General features: G+C 41.7%; 2 protein-coding genes across 13 annotated transcripts; one reads left to right on the top strand and one right to left on the bottom strand.

Moving 5' to 3' along the window:
- Positions 1 to 1947: 1947 nt before the first annotated feature.
- On the top strand, positions 1948 to 15196 carry LOC128702086 (protein 60A-like). Of its 12 annotated transcripts, none has more exons than XM_070102843.1 (6): positions 1948 to 2086; positions 4646 to 5154; positions 11286 to 11454; positions 12591 to 12730; positions 14050 to 14223; positions 14665 to 15196. In XM_070102843.1, the coding sequence occupies exons 2-6, from the start codon at positions 4770 to 4772 to the stop codon at positions 15021 to 15023; spliced, it is 1227 nt and encodes a 408-aa protein (XP_069958944.1). In that variant the 5' UTR covers positions 1948 to 2086; positions 4646 to 4769; the 3' UTR covers positions 15024 to 15196. The 12 variants fall into 12 exon arrangements, with proteins under 12 accessions (XP_069958944.1, XP_069958938.1, XP_069958947.1 ...); XM_070102837.1 differs by having other exon boundaries at positions 2005 to 2158; XM_070102846.1 differs by having other exon boundaries at positions 2077 to 2168.
- Positions 15197 to 21302: 6106 nt separating this feature from the next.
- Positions 21303 to 23517, bottom strand: LOC128702267 (uncharacterized). The gene is made up of 2 exons (XM_053796440.2): positions 23273 to 23517; positions 21303 to 23126 (listed from the first exon to the last, which is right to left on the bottom strand). Exons 1-2 carry the CDS (start codon positions 23448 to 23450, stop codon positions 22276 to 22278), a joined length of 1029 nt encoding a protein of 342 aa, XP_053652415.2. The 5' UTR covers positions 23451 to 23517; the 3' UTR covers positions 21303 to 22275.
- Positions 23518 to 24645: the final 1128 nt, after the last annotated feature.

Below are 24645 nucleotides of genomic sequence, written 5' to 3' on the forward strand. Positions count from 1 at the left end.
GCTTAAATAAAAAAAAAAAGGAAATCTCTCATGGCTAAAGTGTTAACTCACTCACTCACTCTGTGAAGGGACGAAGTCGAGTGCAAATTTCAGATGGTGAGAGAGAGAAGTGAGAATTAGAGTCATGGAACAACAGGATTCAACCCTGTAACTCGGGTGCCCATGACGGTCTTAAATTTCTGTTCCCTTAAAACATTTGATCAATACCTCCATAATGCAAACAAATACACATTTCGATTTGATCTAATAAAGCTAAATGGTCACAGACCGGACCGCGGGGGCGCTGACCCCGGAAACCCTCTCCATTTTGGCTTACTACACTTGGAACTGTCCGTAATACTTTGTGATTTTTTTTGGCTCCCTTATTACTGAGGTGTCCCGGTGGCTCCTTCCTTTTTCCACCTCGTCAAACAACATTCCTTTAGTCTCATTTGTGTCTTCAGATGAGACAGCCTGGATGATCAGGCCGTGATTCACCAGGACGCCTGGTCGGGGACCTGGCCCGCGGGGGCGTTGGCCCCCCTGGAACGACCTCCATGTAGCTTCCACGTGTCCCTCTCCTGGATTTTTAAACCCCATGTTTTTACGATACTCTCTCCTACCAGTTGCGAATATTTGTAGCGTGCGTGTGCGTCTTTGCATTCGTGCGTGCGTGTGGGGATGGGGTTATTGCAAAGGTCGATTAAAGTACAAAAAGGCACAATACCGTGACTGAAACAATACACAAATAACCCGCACATATGAGAGAGAAGCTGACCACGACGTTTCGGTCCGACTTGGACCATTTACAGTCACAACACAGAAGATGGTCCAAGTCGGAGTGGAACGTCCTCGGTCGCTCCTCTTCCCTGTGTGCGGGTTATGTGTGTAAGGGTCGAGTCTCAGCTCATGGTCTCAGCTCACAATTGGCCGCTATTGCTGTCACAGCTGTCCTATTGCTGTCCTATTACACTTGTAGGCTGCCTATTGTGTCTGACTTGTCACGGAGTTTCTCATCGCCCCCATCATCACAGTCCTTCAAGTTTCCTAATTTCTAGAAGTGTTTCCCAGTTGTTCCAAACTATTTTTTATTAGTTTCCCATAATCAGGCGTCTAGTGTATCTCTGAGCTCTCGCGCTACCGTCTGTAGGATGGATATGGGGCATATAAACTAGTAGCAACAGTCCATAGGATGGATATGGGGTGCACAAACCCGCAGCTACCATCCACAGGATGGATATGGGTGAACAATAAATTATTTGCTTTGGCGTCAAAATAAAAAAAAAAAAATCCCAGTCACTTCTGCCATCCATTTATCATCGAATCACTGTCTTGGTCTCCTGGTATTTAGTGGCGAGTTGTACATCACTATTACCACTTTCAGTGTGTGTGTGTGTGTGTGTGTGTGTGTGTGTGTGTGTGTGTGTGTGTGTGTGTGTGTGTGTGTGTGTGTGTGTGTGTGTACGAGCGCGCACACGTGCACGCACTTTTGTTTATTTAGGTGACACTGGCAACCACCCGTTTAACCTGGGGCACAAAGCCTCTGCTGCTGCCCGGGTATGAGAATGCCCATCACCACTGGTACCCAACTCACCGGAGATGGCGTACCAAGATCAATCTCTCGAGGCAGTCAGGCAGACTATAGTATTTACAAGGTTGGTGCTGCGGGGCTGGGATACACTGGGCTAGGTTTCTGGGTGTCAGGGACGTAGCCTGGAATGGAGACTAGAGAAGGTGGGTCATCCTGACCACTCCTCGGCAGATTTCTTCTCTCTCTGCCTGTTTCTCTGTCTCTCGCTACTGTTTAATTTCTCCCAAACTTCGTGCTGTTCCTAAATGCTTCGTTCAGTGCCCTTTCCCACGTCTATGGACGATCTGTTTGGACTAACGCTCTTCGAGTACATGGCTGAGTATATTAGCTTAATACAGGCAAGTCCTAACCAACAAATTCCAAGGCAGTATCTCTAATGCCATTCATTCATCAACGAGTCAACTAATGTCTTTCAAGATTTTTTACATCATCACCCTGATCACGTTTCACACGCGCACAAACACAGATATACACATGCATACGTACGCATACACAGCTAGACCTTAATCCGAAAAGGTACAGCTGCAGAAGAGGCAGGCAGGAAGAACCGAGGACGAAGAACAGGAGGAGGAAGAGACAAGAGGAGAGGTTGGAAACCGTCAGTGGTACCCGTCAGCTGGGCCAGGCAGGAGAGAACCTTGTTGTGTCTGGCCTCCCTCAGTCTGGACCACAGTGGAAATTATAATCTCCCATAGCCTTGTTATTACATGAATCTCGGTGCCCTGAGTGTTTCTCTGACCATCTTACAGAGGGAGAGTGGTTTCAGTGGGGACGTGGGACAATAGTACAGCGGCAAGGGTGTCCCGATGGCGCAGTGATAAATGTTACAGTGGAGTAATCACACGGTGATATGTTAATGCATTGGTGCAGTTATATTGACTTAGCGACAGGAGAGAAATATGCCCTAGAACAGTGTTAAATTGGTACCAGTGAATAAGTGGTACAGTCAGAGACCTTGACACTGATACAGTGGCGCAGTAACGAAGTTATTACGCTAACAGTGATACAGTTACGTTTTAAAGTAACAAACACACGGAGACATCATTTACAGTGACATTCATAACGTCACACTATTACGGCAACACATACAGTGAGTAACAGTTATTACAGTGACAGTGATAGAAACACGCGCATAGTAACAGTGACAGGAAAAGACAGAACTGGAAAAATTATTAGGATATAAAGAGGGAAGAAATGTGTAGAGAACATGTGTACTTGCATGCCTCTAAGTGAACAGGACTTAAATAAATGGAAAGTGCTGTTTGGTGCAGTTGTGAGTTTGGAAAACTAAAATACCTTGGCTAGAGACGTACCGCAGTTAGTATTGCCTGTGAATGGAATTGGTGGTAATGCCATTTCCACTCAGGTGGGAATCGTAAACACGCGAGGGAAATGAGAGCTAATCAAATTCATATGGAGATCTAATTTCAAAGATCAATAACCTTCAGCAGCATTAAGGTGCCCCTCTGGATGTGGGGAAAAGTTAAGACTATTGCTGACTTTAGGTGCCTGTCCAGCGCCTTCTTGAAGACAGCCAGGGGTCTATTGGTAACCCCCCTTAAGTATGCTGGGAGGCAGTTGAACAGTCTTGGGCCGCTGACACTTATTGTGTTCTCTTAGCGTACTCGTGGGGCTCCTGGGGGGGAGGCGGGATGTTGTATCTTCTGCAGTCTTCTTTAGTAGGGAATGATTTTCGCGTGCAGATTATCATGTATCTTTCTCACCTACGTTCATTGGAGTACAAATCAAGGGACTTAAACCGTTCCCAGTCATTTGGGTGCTTTATCGTACCTATACGTGCAGTGAAAGTCCTCTGTATATTCTCAAGATCTGCATTTTCGCCTGCCTTGAAAGGGGCCGTTAGTATACAGCAATATTCCGGCCTAGAGAGAACAAGGGATGTGAAGAAAATCATCATGGGCTTGGCATCTTTAGTTTTGAAGATTTTCATTATCCATCCTATCATTTTCCTAGCAGATGTGGTAGATACATTGTGACCTTTGAAAGCGAGATTCTCTGACATTATCACTCCCAGGTCCTTCACATTAGTTTTTTCGCTCTATTGTGTGGTTGGAATGTTTTATACTCCAATACAGTTTTAATTTCCTTGAGTTTTCCATAGCAGAGTAATTGAAATTTGTCTTCATCGAACTTCATATTGTTTTCTGCAGCCCGTTGAAAGATTTGGTTAATGTCCGCTGGGAGATTTGCAGTATTTTCGATGGATTACTGTTATGCAAATTCGGGTGTCATCCGCAAAGGAGGACACGGTGCTGTGGCTAACATCTCTTTCTGTGTCAAATATGAGGATGAGGAACAGGATGGGAACGAGTACTGTGCCTTGTGGAACCTAGCTTTTTACTGTAGCCGTCCATGATTTTACTGTTTAGTATTACTATTTGAGTCCTATTTGTCAGGAAGTTACCTGGAGGTTATTCCGGGGATCAACGCCCCCGCGGCCCGGTCCATGACCAGGCCTCCCGATGGATCAGGGCCTGATCAACTAGGCTGTTACTGCTGGCCGCACGCAGTCCGACGTACGAGCCACAGCCCGGCTGATCCGGCACTGACTTTAGGTATCTGTCCAGCTCTCTTGAAGGCAGCCAGGGGTTTATTGGCAATTCCCCTAATGCTTGATGGGAGGCTGTTGAACAGTCTTGGGCCCCGGACACTTATGGTGTTTTCTCTTAGTGTACCAATGGCACCCCTACTTTTTATTGGCGGCATTTTGCATCGCCTGCCCAGTCTTTTACTTTCGTAGGGAGTGATTTCTGTGTGCAGATTTGGGACCATTCCTTCCAAGATTTTCCAAGTCTAGCCTTTCGAGGAATTTTTTCGTATTTTACTAAGTTTATTTAGATACAGGTGCACATAAGTACAATTATCATGCATAGCAACATGTGTAAATTACGTAGGATAGCCCAAGAAAAATTCAAAGTGGCTTATTTCCAGTGGGATTCAAATGTGTGGCAGGGAACGATGTCTAAAAAAACAATTTTCGCGCTCGTTTTCACTTATCAAAATAATCGTCACACATTTTTATTGGATAAAATAATGGCAAGTCGTATTTACCAGCTTGTAGAAAAAGAGTCCGGAGTCTCGGTTTGTGTTTGAGCGGTGACCACCAGCAGCAGTATCAGCATGCTCGTCTTCACTCATTAAATTAACACCAGACCTAAAACACTGAAACGTAAACAGGATGGGTGGAAGGCGACGCCTGGACAGGCCGATGCTGACGGCAGCATTAACGTGGGCGGTGATTGGCGTATGTGGGGCCGGTGTGGGCGTGTGGATGGATGACGGTAACGGGAGGACGGTCCTGGCCGATAACCTGGGTTCGGAAGAGGCGGCAGAGCTCGCTAGAGATATCTTGGACGTGCTGGACCTTCCCGGACCACCGCCCACCACAGGTGGACACCACCACCGCATGCGGGGCCACCACACCCACGGATCTGCACCCACCTGGCTCAGGGGAGTTTACGACACCCTGGATGAGCACGGTCAAGCTCATTCCGCTAACATGGATGCCACCCACAGGGAGACAGTGACTGCAGCAGACACTATCATTACTTTCGTCAGCAGAGGTAAGCTTTCTGGTCGGAAACTGTTAGGGGATAGCTTATAGCTGGTACACAGGGAGGCCTGGTCATGGACCGGGCCGCGGGGACGTTGATCCCCGGAATACCCTCCAGGTAGACACAAATGTATACAGGTACAAAGGTACACAATACAGGTATACTGGTACTCAAAGGTACACAAAAATTCACTGATGCACAATAAAGATACATAAAGGTTCACAGGTACAAAGGTATGAAGGTACACAATAAAAGGTACACAAAGGTACGGAGGTATACAATAAAAGGTACACAGGCACATAAACAATTCATTAAAATTATTAACCCAGTGGGTTAATAATTAACCGCCCACAAAGTATTTGCGTGACCACTAGAAATTTAACGCCTTCTGGACAACCTGGAAACTAATGCAGTCATTGATGCTATCTTTTTCTTAGCTTGTGATCAGTATTTTATAAACTGCCTCAGTGTATCCTGAGAGCTAGCTTTCTTGCTTGCATGTGTGTGTGTGTGTGTGTGTGTGTGTGTGTGTGTGTGTGTGTGTGTGTGTGTGTGTGTGTGTGTGTGTGTGTGTGTGTGTGTGTGTGTGTGTGTGTGTGTGTACGTACGTACGTACGTACTGAGAGTTTGGAGAACTCCGCTCAATCTTAAAAGCTTTCTTTGCTTCGTTAGGTTACAACATCGATCTCAAGACTAGAGGATATTCACTTTAGTGATCCGAAAAAGCCTTTGACCACAGGCAAGGATATATATAGCTATTCAACTAGGCTGAACGGTGTACCGTATTAAAATTTAAATTCTATGTTTTAAGAAATGGGTAAAAAGGCTTCGAGAAAGAACATTTGGATTTCTTCCTGAAACTATTTGAATATTCCACTTTCTACCACCCCATCTTTTCATTTTTTTTACCAATAGGTATATTTTATTACATAATATGGTACAAAAGATTTAAAATATCACATTTTCAACCACATTTTTTTGCTCACAGGACGGAGTATAGCCATTCAGCTATGTTGTAGCCTAGTTCACACCTCTGACTACTGGGACTCAGGGATCGAATCTCCGGATTAAAAAAAAAAAAAAACTGACTTGTGGGTTTAGCGGGTGGTAATATACCTCAGATAGGACTGGGTTTTGAAATGATCTGAGGAAGGATAACAGCTCTTGGCCTGTAAAATTGATTTGTGTAACAGAAGGTTTCTCATGGTGTGAGTGTAAAAATCAGAGATGTTCCGGGTTATGATTGTAATAATAAACAAGGAGAGAGAAGAACAACTGGGATAAGACAGACCAGAGATAAAGGTTGTGGGAAGACGAGAAGAGAGAAGAAATAAAAATTAATAAACAGCCTGATCACTTTTAGGTTTTTTTAATAATAATTCATGAGAAGCATTAGGCTTTTTAGGGCAGTGAATTTCGCACATCTAAAATAATTATAGTTTACATTTTACACTCAATTATCCAAAATTTGTCGGCGGCTTTTCATATATTAACGTGTAGAGCGCTGAAATAGAAAAAAATTTATATCCCCGAGATGAATTTTTGAAAATTTGGTTTTGTGGTCAACTCGTCCACCAAGAAATTAATAGAGAAAAAAATTCACAGCTGGAGCCTTTTCTCATATAAACTATGATATTTTTTTTTTTTTTTTAACGTGGGTTAATGGAGGCCTGGTACATGTTTTATGTCCCACAGATAATGGCCCCCGCGGCCCGATCTCACATAAGGCCTAAACTGGAGAGGAAATTTTAGGCAAATAAGAAATAGGTAGAAAAAATAAGACTTACCTGTCCTCTTACATGTGTAAGAGTGACCTCGCCAATAGGCCTGCTGCCTGCAATTTATTATATTATCCTCTGTACGTGACCGAAGAACCCTGCCTTGTAGGCGAAACATTTCGACAAAAATACCCGGCTGTTGCACTACATTTATCTAACTTATCAATTAGTCGGTATTGTGAGGCTAAGGAAATTCGCCTGGGAATCGAACCCGGGTCTCTTCTTTACGAGGCGACACTTTGGCGCTAATCCCGTAAATAGGCTCAGACTTACACACATAAATAAAAAATGTAGATAATGTGAATTACCAGAAAAATGGGGCTTACCCAGGAAGTCGAGGTTGACGGGCCTAGTTGACGGGCCAAGGTGAGCGACCCGGCCGGGCCGCGGAAGTGGAAAAATTCTGGTCACAGGTAAAGCACGAGTTAAGTATCCGAAATTGAGATATCCGATAGTTAGCCTTTTCATTGTGATACAACGCTAGTTATATGGAACTCTTGTATTCAATTCTTTAAATTCATGGTTTACCTCCATCCCTTTATATCACACGGTTGGTTTCAAGCCTATCGACTACACGTAGGTCATTTCACCAGTACACCATCAATAAACTATAAAACAGTTATTAAAATAAATTCTCTGTGTATGTACACAAAGATATACACATCTCAGTGTCTATACACAGATATACACGCCTCGATGTCTATACACAGAGATATACACGCCTTGATGTCTATACACAGAGATATACACGCCTTGATGTCTATACACAGAGATATACACGCCTTGATGTCTATACACAGAGATATAGAGGAGTTCGAGGTACACAGAGGCAGCAGTGTTGACACAGCTGACAGGTGAAGCGTCGTGTTATGATCTCGGGGATTCATTCTCTCAGACGAGCCTCGTTCACTCTCTCGAACACTAAGTTATGTTCGAACACCCAGCCAGTTACGTTCACATTATATTCACTCTTATATACACATTATATACATTCTTATGGAAGTTACAGCATTTAACAGCCCTGAAAATAATCATATGGGTCTTTCCCAGTTGTTTTAGAGCTCTCTCTCTCTCTCTGTACCCCAACTACTGGATCTACGCCGTGAGTTTTGCTTCGAGACAGCTCGTGTGCGAGCCAATACCGTGACTTAATGCTTGTTAATGAGCTTTTGATCCAAGGAATTAAGGCTAACCGCCAGATCCTCTGATCAAACCTGCTGTAAGAAGTAGCGGTTTTAAGTGTGGTTCCTGATATTTGTTATATTTAGAGGGAAGCGCTAAACTCATGCGAGCCTGGGGAATGAGAGGCAAGCGGATGCGATCCAAAGGGAGAACAGATCCAGTTCCTTGGATCAAGAGCCATGAAGGGATCATTTCCCCCTCCTCTGATCAAATCTCATTACCTTTATCCCTCTCTCCACACACACACACACACATGTCGTGCCGAATAGGTAAAATGGTCAATTAGCAAGAGGTCATTTAAAATTAAGTCTTTTCTAAAATTTTCTCATACATTTAAAGATATATTGTTTCACTTATGTTAACATAAAAATTAATGATTTTGTATCAAACGAACCTTAGGAAACTTACCTAACCTTATTATAACAAGCGCAATTTTATTTAGCCTAATCGAACTAAATATATATTATATAGGTTTACAGTAATTTAATAACAAACACAAAATATATTTTTTCGTTAGGTTCAGAATGATTTTTGCGAAATTATTGCATACACAAATTTTCGCTTGTCTTATTCGGCAAGAAGTGCGTTGCTATTTAAGTCAAAATAGTAAGTTTAACCTATTCGGCACGATATATATATATATATATATGTCGTGCCGAATATGTAAAACTGGCCAATTAGCAAGAACTCATTTAAAATTAAATCCTTTCTAAAAATTTCTCTTATACTTTTAAAGATATATTTTTTTCATTAATGTTAATGTAAAAAAATTTAATTTTTCACCAAAAGAATCTTAGAAAACTTACCTAACCTTATTATAACAAGAACAATTTATTTTAGCCTAACCCAACTAATTACATTTTAGATTTGTTTACAATAATTTAATACTAAACAAACACAGTGAAATATATTTTTTTCGTTAGGTTCAGAATGATTTTGGCGAAATTATTGCATACACAAATTTTCACTTGTCCTATATGGCAAGATGAACGTTGCTATTTAAGCCAAGATCGCAAGTTCTGCCTATTCGGCACGACATTATATATATATTTATATATATATATATATATATATTTATATATATATTTATATATATATATTTATATATTTATATATTTATATATATATATTTATATATATATATATATATATATATATATATATATATATATATATATATATATATAAAGGTTTCATCTGTTGGTTCCAACCTCGTCGTGAAGCTGCGTTAGTCTTCTTTATAACAACGTTTCGTTTTTCTTGAGCGAAACGTTCTTATAATATGGGATCACACTGTTTCAAGTGTCTTTTTATCTACCTGTCGGATCACTGGTTGTTCTACTTGTTCTTTAATCTACCACTGTTTGTAGAGGCAGATTCTCAACTTCCTCCTCCTCCTCGCATCATACAATCGACCAGCCCTTGTGAGTGTAAACAGTGGCTCATCAGCACACCAGAGCCAAGGCATGGTGTACACGGTGTAAGAGACGTTGTTGGCGTGAACATGCTACATAATACACCAGGGTAGGTGTGAGCGAGACATTGTTAGCAGGAACATGCTACATAATACACCAGGGTAGGTGTGAGCGAGACATTGTTGGCAGGAACATGCTACATAATACACCAGGGTAGGTGTGAGCGAGACATTGTTAGCAGGAACATGCAACATAATACACCAGGGTAGGTGTGAGCGAGACATTGTTAGCATGACCATGCAACATAATACACCAGGGTAGGTGTGAGCGAGACATTGTTGGCAGGAACATGCAACATAATACACCAGGGTAGGCGTGAGCGAGACATTGTTAGCAGGAACATGCAACATAATACACCAGGGTAGGCGTGAGCGAGACATTGTTAGCAGGAACATGCAACATAATACACCAGGGTAGGTGTGAGCGAGACATTGTTAGCATGACCATGCAACATAATACACCAGGGTAGGCGTGAGCGAGACATTGTTAGCATGACCATGCAACATAATACACCAGGGTAGGTGTGAGCGAGACATTGTTAGCAGGAACATGCAACATAATACACCAGGGTAGGCGTGAGCGAGACATTGTTGGCATGACCATGCAACATAATACACCAGGGTAGGCGTGAGCGAGACATTGTTAGCATGCAACAACATTCTTGACATCACTATTCATCATGCGCCAGTGTCTAGGTGGGAGTGTGTGTCTCAGGTGCGCAATTAGTACTCTAGGAGCAAGTCACCTTAATTAACAATGCTACCTCCATCTACCTCCATCTACCATCGCCTCCTACCTACCTACCTTGATCGAGGATACAACCTTCTTGTTCTCTCTCATTTCCGCTTTGTCTTTTCGTATCCTCTTATCTAATTAGGTCGATAAAATATAATTCTCTGTTCCCATCTTCATTCGCATTTTTTTTTATTTGCTTCGAATGGGTACAAAATCTTGGCATATCTCTCTCATATATATATATATATATATATATATATATATATATATATATATATATATATATATATACATGTATCTGTGTGTATGTGTTTGTTTTCTGCCAGTTGTAGCTGCAAGGGTTGAAACTTAGCTCTTGGTTCCGCCTTATAACAACGGGCACAAGTAGATTCTCTTATTCCCAGCCTCGAGAGCGTTACAAAGTATCGTGGTCATTGTTTACCCACAGACGGAAAATACAAAGACATGCACCACCCATTGATTTGTCTGCGCTACAACATAATTATCGTAGGAGAAATGTGTGGCGATACTAACAAGATATGGAAAAAGACATTTATGTATAGTTCAAGACATTTATTAAAGGAAACGTTTCGCCACGAGTGGATCCTTCAGTCCTGATACAGAGATAACTAAGAAAATGAGTATATATACTGGTAGGAGTCAGGTGGAATGTTGCGTGGGTAGTAGTAGTAGTAGTAGTAGTAGTAGTTTCCTTTAATAAATGTTCAGAACTATACATAAGTGTTTTTTTCCAAAAAACTGATACCATCACAACAGCACAACACTATCATAACACATCAAAGTAATCACATCACCACACCAACATAACATAATCCTATCACAACACCACTGTCCCATAGCAAACCCAATCATTACTCCAACATCAGTGCATATATATACAGCAAGTGTATAACTACAATACTGTAGTATTTACAACAGCGTCTCAATACAGTGTTGACTGCTTCCACAGATCCACCGGACCGCAGACCGCTACACGGGGCAAACAAGCGACTGTACTTCGATGTTCGAGATGTGCCCCTGGATCACTCTCTGCTGGGAGCAGAAATCCAGGTTCACCGCAGCGACCACTACGACGAACCAATCAACCTACATGTCTACATGATCAACGATGATCAAGGGTGTGTGTACTCGCATAGTTGAGGTTGAAGGGGTCGAGTCCAAGTTCCTTGTGTGTGTGTGTGTGTGTGTGTGTGTGTGGTATGTCTATGTACTTGTGAATTTAAGAGAAAGTCACATATCCCTTTTGAAACTGACGGAACAGATAAATACTAGAAGTCAACCGAAGAAATCACAATAAAACGCGAGATTGCAAATATGCAAAAATAAGAAATCACAATAAAACGCGAGATTGCAAATATGCAAAAATAAGAAATCACAATAAAACGCGAGATTGCAAATATGCAAAAATAAGAAATCACAATAAAACGCGAGACTGCAAATATGCAAAAATAAGAAATCACAATAAAACACGAGACTGCAAATATGCAAAAATAAGAAATCACAATAAAACGCGAGACTGCAAATATGCAAAAATAAGAAATCACAATAAAACGCGAGATTGCAAATATGCAAAAATACCACAGTAAAAACAGAAAATAAAACCCAATCGCTTTCACGTGCTTGCACACGCATCTTCAGAGGAATAAGAAGAGGCCAAAGTTTACGGCAATGTAAGGAGAGTTTAGATATGCAGATTGGCCACTATGAATCAACAGCTATACAGCTCTCCGAGTACTTTCAGCCACTGTCGAAGTAGATGCTGTTACTGTCTTTTCACAGTGGTATCCTTGCAAGTATCTTTTAGAAATTACGTAAGTGAACGTGAATTAAATGTATATTGTATGAATATTTAAAATGCTCGGATTGGTATTAAAATGTATGATTTTTAATTCTATTGCATAATTTGTTAAGGTGTTTATATACTAATTGCAATGTATTGTTTAAATAATAATTAGAAGCTATGAGTTAGAATGTATAATTTGAAATTATACGAGTGACATTTTTTATATGAGTTAGAACTATAATTTATAAATTAGAATGAACAACGCAGTTAGTTACTGCTGCTATAATTATCAATTATTTTAATACCTATCACTGAAACTTCAGTTTAGATCAAAGTTAGAAAGCATTCAGAAAAAAGTTAGAATTATGCTTCACCCTTCTGTATATGTCGTCCATGTACCTTTGGAAATATATTACTATTATTATTATTATTATTATTATTATTATTATTATTATTATTATTATTATTTAGGGGAGAGTCTGAAGTGGAACGGGTGACGCTGAGAAGTGCTGGCTGGGTGAGTGTTAACGTGACAGTTCCTGTGCTCTCCTGGCTGATTTTTCCAAACACGAACTTTGGTCTTCGCTTGGCAGTCACCTCCTTGGACCGCAGTGAGTATCTGGTGTTCCTAGGGAGGGTTGTTTCTTTCCCCTGGCTCCTCTCCTGTTTGTGCGACCGTGCGTGATTAAATCAAATCAGGGAACGGTTGGGGTTTTTTGAACCTTTGGTGAGTGGGTTCTAAAACGAACTAGCTAATTAGGAGGATCGAACATCCGACCCTCCTTGCGTTGAATGACCCATACAGATTTAGCTCTTCACGAAAAAATATGATGATAATGCATGACTGTGTGTACACTCACCTATTTGTGGTAAGTACAGCTCCTGGCTCCGCCTCTTCGCTGGTCGCTACTAGGTTCACACTCTCTCCCTATTCCATGAGATTTATTGTACCTCTTCTGAAAGCTATGTATGGATCTTGCCTCCACTACATCACCCTCCAGATTGCTTCACTTCTTGGCAATACTATGACTGAAAAAATACTCCCTAACATCCCTGTGACTCGTGTGTGTGTGTGTGTGTGTGTGTGTGTGTGTGTGTGTGTGTGTGTGTGTGTGTGTGTTTATATCTCGCTAGGCAGTCACCGCCTTGAATCGCAGTATTAAGAATTCCTAGTGCTTTTTTTCCATGCTTCTTTCCTGTAACCGTGAGTGTTAATATTATTCCGCTTGGCAGTCACCACCTCCATCCTAGTTAGTATCTGGAGTTTTTGGGGTTTGTATTTTGGTCCTCTCCTGTTTGTGTGACTATGTCCGAACATCAGCTTCGGGTTCACTTTGCAGTCAATTTTCCCGGACTGTAGCGAGTGTCCTGGTCGTCCTTGAAGACCTACATCAACAGAAATGTTCATATTTCTCCTGAAAAACAAAATACTAACCACCAACAACCGTTATATCTATCTTTTGTTCATCTGATGTCTCTGTGGGTAGACGTCTGTTATTTTTCATCATGGGTTATCCTTCTGAGCATCATAAGATTTTTTTTTCTGCCTTTCCATTTACCTTCCCTTCACTGTTGTCTTCACACACTACCCCGTCATTCGTATCTGTTGTTTTATATATTTCCTTCTGCTGTGCATGCTTGCCCGTATGTGAAAGCTGAAGGAATGACATCAGACCTTTGTTTTTGAGTGTGAGTGTGTGAGTGTGTGAGTGTGTGTGTGTGTGTGTGTGTGTGTGTGTGTGTGTGTGTGTGTGTGTGTGTGTGTGTCATCCTCTACAGTCTACAGTCTTAAGTTCATTGTCTATCTTCGCCATCCTAACCATAGCCTCTCATATTTCCTGCTTTACTCCACATCGATTTAGTTTGATACTTTCTCACTCCCTCACCCTCTCTCATTTATACTCTCCCTCACTGTTCTTTGCTTCAACAGAACATGAGCATCGGTTCCACGAGGTGGGTGTGTCAGGATCAAAGGATCAAGAGGATTACCGACCCTTCATGGTTGGATTCTTCGCTCTGCCGTCCTCCTCTTACAAGAAGAAGAGGATCCGCACCACCAGGTCCGTCGCCTCTCCTCCGAGTAGCAGGCCCAGGAGCTACAGAGGTAGGCATCAGATCCTTAGCTTCAGTACTTCGAGATGTTATTGAGTACAATGAGGCGATGGGAATCCCAGGTAATTAGGGCGTCTGTCTCGCGATTTGCAGATAAAGGATCGAGCCTTCACTACTAACTGATCTTCACCATTAAAGAATAAGACTCAACTAACCCACTATGGTAACTGGGATTGGATGAAAAACAGCGTTTCGGTCCTACTTGGCTGATTTATCCTATCTGTAGTTAGGTTAAAATCTCCAGGAGATTCACTAAACTTGTACTTAAAAGAACTTTTTACACTGCTTGAATCTCCCTTCCATTCCCCTCGGGGGAAGGGTAGGGTGGCTTGATCCAAGGAATTGGTACTATTCTTGGCTTCCTAAAAACAAAAACTAACAATTTTCCATTTCCCAGGCGCTGCTACCCCTTAAACAAAATTGTGTGTTGCAGACATCGCGGATCGACCGTTGGTGACCGACACGTTGTGTCGCATGAAGCATCTGCACGTGTCCTTCAAGGACCTCGGCTGGGAGAACTGGGTCATTGCTCCTGAGGGTTACGACGCCAACTACTGCGAGGGACACTGCCACTTTCCCCTGCAGGCGGAGCTCAACGCCACCAACCACGCCCTAGTGCAGACGCTGGTCAAGGTTGTGGACGGTGTTCCTGAGGACCAAGAACGACCGCCCAACGCCTGTTGCGCCCCCATCGATCTGGCCACCATCCCAGTCTTGTATTATTCTTACGAGAACAACATTGTCTTGAAGAAGTACCCGAAGATGATTGTCAAGACGTGTGGTTGTCTCTAAGACCACCGTATAAATTTCCTTAACCCATATACTGTATTCTCATCGCGTTATCACTATAGACAAACGCTATAGGTTTGACCCTATGACTTCAAACAAGGAAGCAAAGCGTGTTTGAACCCAGCCAAGGCGAGGGGTGACTAAAAAAAAAAAGTTATCCAATCATCCAGTAGCAATATCTTCTAAACGACTTAAGGGAAATGCATAGAAATTGACATGATGTTTCCTTATTCGTTTTGAAGATCTATATAACATTTCAGCTTCTTAGCCCATTTTCTTAGTGGTCTAAAAGACCAAGATACTCAAAAAATTTGTAATCAGTCAATACTGTTCAATATTCTGGCCACCAGATCTATATAGATATATATATATATATATATATATATATATATATATATATATATATATAGATATATATATAATGTATAATTTTTGCTTCAGTGGACAATAAACATTGGTAATATTGAAGGTTTTATTGTTAATAATGATACTTAAGCTCTAAATAATTTTTTTAGTTACCTTTCAATGTCCCTCAGAATGACTGGATAAAAATACCATGCCACGGTGTATTGAGAGCTTGATGGCGGTGAAAGACTCTTGATCCAACGAAACGGAGCAACCCTCCCCATCCTTGGACAGAATCTGATTGCCTCCTCCGTGTATATCCACTTATACCGAGGATATTCGTAAATCACGTATATTCATGTATATTACCATATATTACTGGGTGTTTAGTCATGAATATCCGTGTATATTTGTGCATATCCACACATGACCGTGTATTTCTGAGTAAATTCGTATATATTCATGCGTGTATGTGTATATTAGCAGAAATATGCATATATTCGCAAGTACATGTGTATCTCCGCAGGTTTACGTATATCTCTCACATTACACATATCTGCATGTATATCTGCATGTATATCGGCACGTATATCGGCATATATCAAGGCCTGCCCCCTCAAGGGATATTCACCACGTGAAAATATACCAAACGTTTCTTTGTAGTGTTAAGAGGCTAGCAGGTACCCTTATCTTCTAATAACATGTTCATTTTTCCAATATAATCTACCTTGTCCATAATTACTATCGCATTTCCTTTGTTTCGTAAAGTGAAGTTCAGGATCTTTCCTTAATTCATGGTATATTATTATTATAATCAAGGGGGAAGCGCTAAACCCGGAGGATTAAACAGCGCCTGGGGGGGGATGTGGAAGGCATTCAGGCTTAATTCGGGGAACTGGAGCACAGATCCAATTCCCTAAATCAAGAGCCCCTCACCAACATCAAGGAACCTTCCTTGAGGGGAATTCATGGTATAACTTAAACAAATCTTTGAGGGCAATTTTTGTTGTAGAGGTCTGAGCTGTGCTCAGACCTGCGCTTCTCCGAGGCTGTGGCTACCCACAACTTACGCTAGATACGGGGGTCAACGGCCCCCGCGGCTCGGTCTGAGACCAGGCCTCATAGATCTGGACGCCTTCTGGTTTTTTAATCAACCTCATGTTTTAATTAATTTCTTATCAGTATGCCTAGTCTGGCACCGGGACGCGGGGGCGATGACTCTTTGGAACACTCTCCACGTAGTTTCTAGACAAACAGGGCGAGTAAAATGCTGTCAAATAATTTTTATTCAGGGGAAACGCTTAAGCCACAGGAGTAGCAAAGTGCATAGGGAATGGTAGGCAAAGTGACTTGATCCGAATAAGGGAAGGGTAGACTCCAACACTTTTAATAAAGAGCCCTCAATTGGTATCACGTCTCCCCGTAATGAAGGAACAAGGTATGCAGCGAGGAGTCCAGCGTGTCAGTGGTTGTCTAGTGATTACACTGACAATTTATGGTAAAATAGCTTTTTGTCGTGGCTGTACGAAGCAATAATTTTATCTAAAATAAACATTTTCACAACCGTCTCTAGCAAGAGGAAAAATATTGAACAAAAAATGGAATGAAAGACTAATGATAATTATTATTATTGTAATTATTATACTTATCATCTTTGGAAAGCGGTTACACAGCGCCTTAAGGAAATGAGACATATGAGGTGCGATCCAAGGAAGAGGAAGATGGATACAGTTCCTTGGATCAAGAACCCCTATCTCTCTTGAGGGCACACACACACACACACATGAATCAAAGGGATGTTAGGAAGTATTTCTTCAGTCATAGAGTAGTCAGGCCATGGAATAGCCTAGAAAGTGACGTAGTGGAGTCGGGAACCATACATAGTTTTAAGGCGAGGTATGATAGAGCTCATGGGGCAGGGAGAGAGAGGACCTAGTAGCAATCAGCGAAGAGGCGGGGCCAGGAGCTGTGAATCGACCCCTGCAACCACAAATAGGTGAGTACACACACCCAGAGGTCCGCTGCCCCTACAAGGGGTCCGCGGCCCCCTGGTTGGGAATCAGAGGTGACAGAAATGAAAATGAAAAAAAATCGAGGGTAACAAAGGGGGACATAAGCACGATGTAAAAGATACTTCTAAGCATTAATACAAGGGACAAAAATAGACTGATAGGAAGAACAAGGAGAAGACGATGGAGTGGTAAATGAAAGCTGAAAATCCACGGGGTTCTTGATGCAAGGCAATGGAGCAAACCTCCATTTCCTTGAATCACACCCGATTGTTTCCCGTTTCTCCTAGCGCTGTAAGACCCATAAGAGTTTAGTGCTTCCCCATGAAAATAATATACAATTATTCTGAGATAGTGGTACCTCGGTGTTCGAACAAACCAAAGTCCGAACAATTTTGTTCAGAAAAATCTGAATCGGTCTTTGAACGTTTTTCTGGAGTCTGAACACTCTGATTTGTTTAAAATTCAGGAAAGCCATGTTTCAAAAGTGTTTTGAAGTGACCTCTGACTCAGAGACTTTTGGAAGAGTCAGTTCAACATCCTCCAGTATGTGAGGCTGATAAAGCCTGGGAAATGCTCTTTCGGACATCGAACTTTTCGCAGTTTGAACACTACCTAGGAGCCAGTTAAGTACAAACATCGGGGTTCCACTGTATTGTCATACAGCGAAACACTAATACAATTATACAATAATACAATAGTAAGGTGAGGCAATACAATAACTAGAATACCAACTGCAGTCATATAACACATCACATGTGTATTCTTATTTTTTAACTCTTAAAATGGTATCACATTTTAAGAGTAAATTATGTTGACCTGAACCTAGAATAACAATAGGTTAGTTAAAGGGGTTTGAAGCCTATTGACTACACTAGAATCATTAACGCTGAACGTAACATTATCACCATCGCATAAAAATACTTTAATTCTTCAAACAGGAATTAAAGTAAATTCTCAGCATGTATACCTGAAGGGTGCTCTGGGGGTCAACGCCCTCGTGGCCCGGTCCATGACACGGCTGAGAGAAATACACTTCTTGGTGTACATCTTGTAAGTCTTACAATGGGACTTATTTCCATTGGAGTCATACAAAATACCACTAAGGTGATACAGCACTGAATACACACAAGGTTAGGTAAATACACTGACTGATAAAGTGGAAAATAGTACAATAGTACAGCAATGATATAAAGACATTTTTATTGGATACGTGTCTAACCTGGGACCTTGGTCACTCCAGACGATACAAGATTAGATTTTGCCACCGAAGTGGCTAGTTTATTGTGCACCCCATATCTATCCTGTGGACGGTAGCGCGAGAGCATATGGATACACAAAAGGCCTAGGAACTAGGCCCCAAAGGGTTAACAGGAATACATATGGATTTATATCTACATATCTATAGTTCACTTATCTGTTACAAGCAAATTTAGGAAATTTGCTTAGTATATCTGGTAATATTGTGATCAGGCATATGGTCACTCTCTTGAACACTATGTGCTTAATTGTTCACTTATTGAGGAATACAGAGACAGACAGTATAATAACCTATGTGACATGTCAAGATATCTTATTAATGAAAATAAGAGACGATACAAGAGAATGAGAAAACAGTAAGTATAGTGGAGAATGCATGTCACCGGAGGTGGTCAAGTGACGCAGTCATCATCTAATTGCATTGTTACGTGGCAGAAGGGAGTCAGTGTGGGGTAGTATCTCTGTGCAAGTGAGTCTTAAGATGATGCATTTATCAGCTCTTTGTTCTATGGTGTTGGAAATAGCTGTAGATCTTGTCTGCTTCGTTTCAGTGCATCAGATGACCGCCTTCAGATCTATGTAAGAAACTGGCAGTGTTGTTGTCACGGTTACACTCATTAGTGTGTTTTAAACCCGTGTGGAAAACTTCATCCTTGTATTACTTACATCTTGTTGTACCTTGCCACACGGCACAGCCTAAACTCCTCCTTTACAACTATGAGTTTCAGTGGAGTTTTCTTCCTGGTGGGATTGTGAATGCTGAACAAAGACTATACTCAACATTTCCAACTATGTCACCAAGAAAACCAGATTGTTGATTCTACCTGGAGGAGAAGTTGCCAGCAACACAGCGCAGGTTCCTTCAAAAAGCACCATGTTTCTACAATAACCACTTCTTCCACTAGACATCACCAGGAGGAAAGATCCCAATAAAGAATAAAAAGGCACAATACGTGACCGAAATAAGACAAATAAACCGCACAAGGGAGAATAACTTATAACTACTTTTCGGTCCGACTTGGACCATTAACTCGTCACACACTGTTCAGGTTATTTATGTAAAGATCCCAGTGACACACAACAGAAAAGTAGATATGTACACAAGATCTACTGGTTGATCAGGCGCTGATCCACCAGGAGGCCTAGTCACAGACCGGGCCGCGGGGGCGTTGACCCCCGGAACTCTCTCCAGGTAAACTCCAGGTAAACTCCAGAAGTGGAAGGAATATTTCCTTACGGATCTAACACCACAATTTGGGTAACGGGGACGACAGCAGTAATGCTTGTGTCTTATACAGATCTAAGGAACCATCTTGTGGAACAATGAAGAAATTATCGGCATCAATACAGTGCCACCTATTAAGGCACCACTGTATTGGTGCATCCTTAACTGCTACTCCCACTACCACAGATCAAATAGCTGGCAATTACATCTCAGAACACTCTTGCACAGACAATACTACCTCATTGTAACATGATAATGAGACGACCGGACAAATTCAGCTGACCTTTTCCAAGGACTTGCATTCTCATTTATATGGATACTGTGTTTTCTCATTCTAGTTTATAATTTGGAGTGACCGAGGTCCCAAGACAGTAACGTTTCCAATAGAGATAGCCTGAATATATGAACTAATGTTCTTTAATCTATATTGTCATATCAATATAATTCTACAAATACATGATATTTAAAGAAGTTATCCCTTTATTTATCATTACAATTTTCTATTTATTCAACAAAAAATGACAAATTTTATGAGTAACTTGCTTAAATATATTCGATATCAGGTGATTTTTATTTTTTTTTTCTAACGCAATCTTAGATAAATGATCACTTGCTCAGTTGATTATTATTATCACGGGGGAGCGTTAAACCCATAGGATTATACACAGCATATGGGGGAAGAAAGGTATTCAGGCTAATTTCAAGGAACTGGAACACAGATCCAATTCCCTAGATCAAGAGCCCCTCACCAGCGTCAAGGAACCTCCCTTGAGGGGTTGCTCAGTTGAGATTTAGGTCAGTTAATCGAGGCCTTCCCATCGCTCACTTCTTCTAACCTTTTAAATTAAGCTATATCATGGTACATTACGGTGGCTGATATTTACCTAGCTTAAATGTGGACAAAAACAGTGTGCTACACTCACGTTAGTTCATCACTTCCAAAACAGCTGTTGCTAGGACTGCACTCTCTCAGCTCTATAAACTGAGAGGTGCATGTCCTGCCACCAACCTTCACCTACACGCAGCACTCATCACTTACATTCCACTTGCCTTAACACTGGCAGCTAAGACCAAAACACTGAAGGTACAACGTATCCAGGACCGGGCATTACGCACGCACGCACGCACGCACGCACGCGCACGAGCGTGCGTAGAAGTTATGACAGTGCTTCCCAGGCATATAAATGTAATCTTGTTCATAATTCAGGGATGCAATAAATTGTGATAATATAATGCAATTATACAATAATATAGTAAGGTGTGGCATTAATAACTATGTACTCATATAACAATATACTGTAGTACTATATGTATACAGTGTTTATTTGGCCTATATATATATATATATATATATATATATATATATATATATATATATATATATATATATATATATATATATATATAAAACTCTTAAAAGTCACATAGTAAATTATGTTGACCTGAGCCTAAGATAACACAATACGTAAGGTTGGTTAATGGGGTTTGAAGCCTATCGACTACACTGGCGTCATAAAGGCTACATTTAACCTTTTCACCAACAGACAAAAATAATAACTTTAATTCTTCAAAAAAGGATTAAATTAAACCGTCAGCATTTATACGTTGAGAGAAATATACCTCTTGGTGTATACATCCTGTAAACCAGTGAAATCTTACAATGGGATTAATTTCCACTGGAGATATTGAAAATGCCACTATGGTGATACAGTATTGAATACACACAAGGAGAAGTTAATTACTGTGATACAGCGGAAAACAGAAGTGGTGCAGTAATGTTATGATTACATTTCGCGAGTAAATACATCTGTATGAAAGGACACAAGTGCATACACTTAGGACATCTTTACTGCTTAAGTGTCCTGGGACCTTGGTCTCCCATAATACAAATTAGTGACCAAATACGATATACAGTGGAGAATGCATGTCAATGTAGGTGGTCAAGTGAAGCCGTCAGGTCACCTCAAGAAAGCCATTTCATGCTCGGGAACAATGAGGAAATTATCTGCGAAGAGTCCAAAAGTAATAGGTGCTACTGTACTGATACATCCTTAATTGCTACTTCCAGCACCACAGATCAAATGGCTGGCAACTACATTGCACAGATGATGATATCTTAGTGATTCCCTGCTGCAAATAACATGGTATTAAGCTGACCGAACGCCTTCACAAGATCTGATTCCCAAGGACTTGCATTCTCTTTTATCAGTTAGAGTGATGGAGGTCCCAAGACCGTAACTTAACCATTAAAGATATCCTGAATGTATCCACTCGTTTCCTTTCATCTATGTTATCAGGGTTGGTCTTTTCCATTTTGTGCCTAATACTGAGACTTCCAGTAGCGTCCATAGTCGAGTTGTTCCCGGTAGCGTCCTTGGCTGTATGTCTGCCCAGTATTGATGATTCAGTTAGTGACTCACCCTGTGGTTACATTGCCAGCGGTAGCATTTACACTGACGAATTTCGAATCGAACCACTCCATACCCTTCGGTATGATCCAGAGCTGCACGCCGGAGACGGTGTTGTTGGTAGCGCTATCGTTGGCGTCTAAAGCACTGGATCCCGTAAGCCACACGAAGCTGGAGTTGAGTCCACTTCCCGGAATGCAGGTGGTGTTGACGGTAGGATAGAAGAGAGGGCAGCTGGAGTGATAGAGCATCGTCACATTATTGAAGGGAGCCTGCCAGTAGTTTCCTGCCTGGCCGCCCAGGAAGGCCCCAACGGCGATTGTGTAAGGTGCCTGGTAGGTGAAGCTGTTGAAATAAGAGTAGCGGACAGTGGAGTCCTTGTAGATGATAGCCAAGCGGAGCACCATTGGTGCCGAGAACAGTAGTGGGTACACCAAGAAGTTGTTGGCGTAGCCCCAGATCAACTGCCAGCCTTTATTGCAAAGGGGAATTACAGTCTGGCTCAACTGCAGATCCATCCAAAGGGTAGGACTACCTGTAATGTTGTAAACTTGGTAGTTCCAACAGGCGTGAGCACAGTCGTTACAGGTAACTCCTGCACAACTAGGCTTTCCACAAGCTTGGCAAGTGCCAGTACAAGCGCTGTAGCAGGTGCTGATTGGCTTACTCAGTGTTCCAGGCCTTACATCGTACGTTTGCATGCCAGGCGCCGAGTATAAAAGCACGCTGGGACTGGCACAGCGATTAAAGGAGGTCAGGTAACAAGTGGTGCCCGTCTTCACGAAGACGAAGGAGGCACACTGAGAGCGGAGAAGACAACGGTACTGACAAAACAACAGTGCCTCCTGCACATTCATCCCTGAGGACAGAATTGTGATAACTTCTCTGCAAAAAATTGTATTTTGTAAATATTTAACTATGTAGATTACAGACTACAACAAGTTTAGGTAAAACCGATTTTATTTACGCCATTATTTAGAAGATCAAAAACCTAGACATCCTCACCTGCAGGAAGCTGGACGATCTCCAGGTTGTTACTGGAGGTGTAAACAGAGGCAAGAACAGCTGCGTTATCGTATAACTGGTTTGTGACACCATAGGATCCCATGTTGGTCACCCTCTGGGAGAATCCAAGACTGATCCAGGAGACACACACACACAGGATACTCACACATTTCAACATCTTTCAGAATTTCAGCTGCTAGAGAGCCGGCTGATCCTGACCTTGTCCGTTCCTTGGATCCTTATTTCATCTGTAAATCAAATTTCATCACATTCATCCTTTTGCTCTCACTGGATGCTGTCAATATTATAAATATCAGAAACAAATAAGAGTTCTATAATAAAATTAAAATTCCTGGCAAGCAGCAACTCAGCATTAAATATCATGTGACCGTCACTCAGGGCCACTGACGTGTGACACACAAATTTCAGTAGTAGGCCGGGTGGAAATACTGAGCGTGTTTCCTTACACCTTGTGTTTTCTTTTCCCTTGGAAGTAGGCACTTGGGTGTTAGCTGACTGGTGTGGGTGGCATCCTGGGGGGGACAAGATTGAAGGACCACAATGGAAATAAGACAGACAGTCCTCGATGACACACTGCCTTTTTTTGGATTATCCTGGGTGGTTAACCCTCCCCGGGTTAAAAATCCGAACAAAATCTTAATCTCTGGCGGGTCGAAAGAGATTTTTCCTGGCGGGAGGGAGGTAGAGAGGGTCGCCACACAATGTTCCTTAACAGTCAGGTTTAGCACAGGTTTCTCAAGCGCCGGTACAAACACCGTAGCAAGTGAGGAAGAGAGTGTACAGGTTGCCCAGACTGACTTAATTACAGGGTCAGCTTACTCGAGTGTGTCGGACACTACATATTCACGTGTATTTTTGATACAGATTTTTTGTCGGAGTCTTTAGCTCAACCTACACACGGTGTACAACTGGAGAATCCCACAATTACATTTCAAGCGACGCCTGGTCATGGACCGGGCCACGGGGGCGCTGATCCACCAAAACACCCTCCAGGTATACTCCAGTTATACGTCTCTCTACATCTATTACTACCGTACTAGGTAGGGGAGAAGAATGAGGACCTGTGTGAATAGCGAGGTATTGTGAGTTATGGCAAAAATATACAGATATAACATTATCTTTACTGGGCACAGTAGTTTAACAGGAAGAGTAGCAATAATAAACACAGGAAGTGGAGCAATAATAAGCACAGTAAGCGGAGCAATAATAAACACAGTAAGTGGAGCAATAATAAGCACAGGAAGTGGAGCAATAATAAGCACAGTAAGCGGAGCAATAATAAACACAGTAAGTGGAGCAATAATAAACACAGGAAGTGGAGCAATAATAAGCACAGTAAGCGGAGCAATAAT

The sequence above is a fragment of the Cherax quadricarinatus genome, chromosome 83 (genome assembly GCF_038502225.1).
Source record: "Cherax quadricarinatus isolate ZL_2023a chromosome 83, ASM3850222v1, whole genome shotgun sequence".
NCBI classification, from domain to species: Eukaryota; Metazoa; Arthropoda; class Malacostraca; order Decapoda; family Parastacidae; genus Cherax; species Cherax quadricarinatus.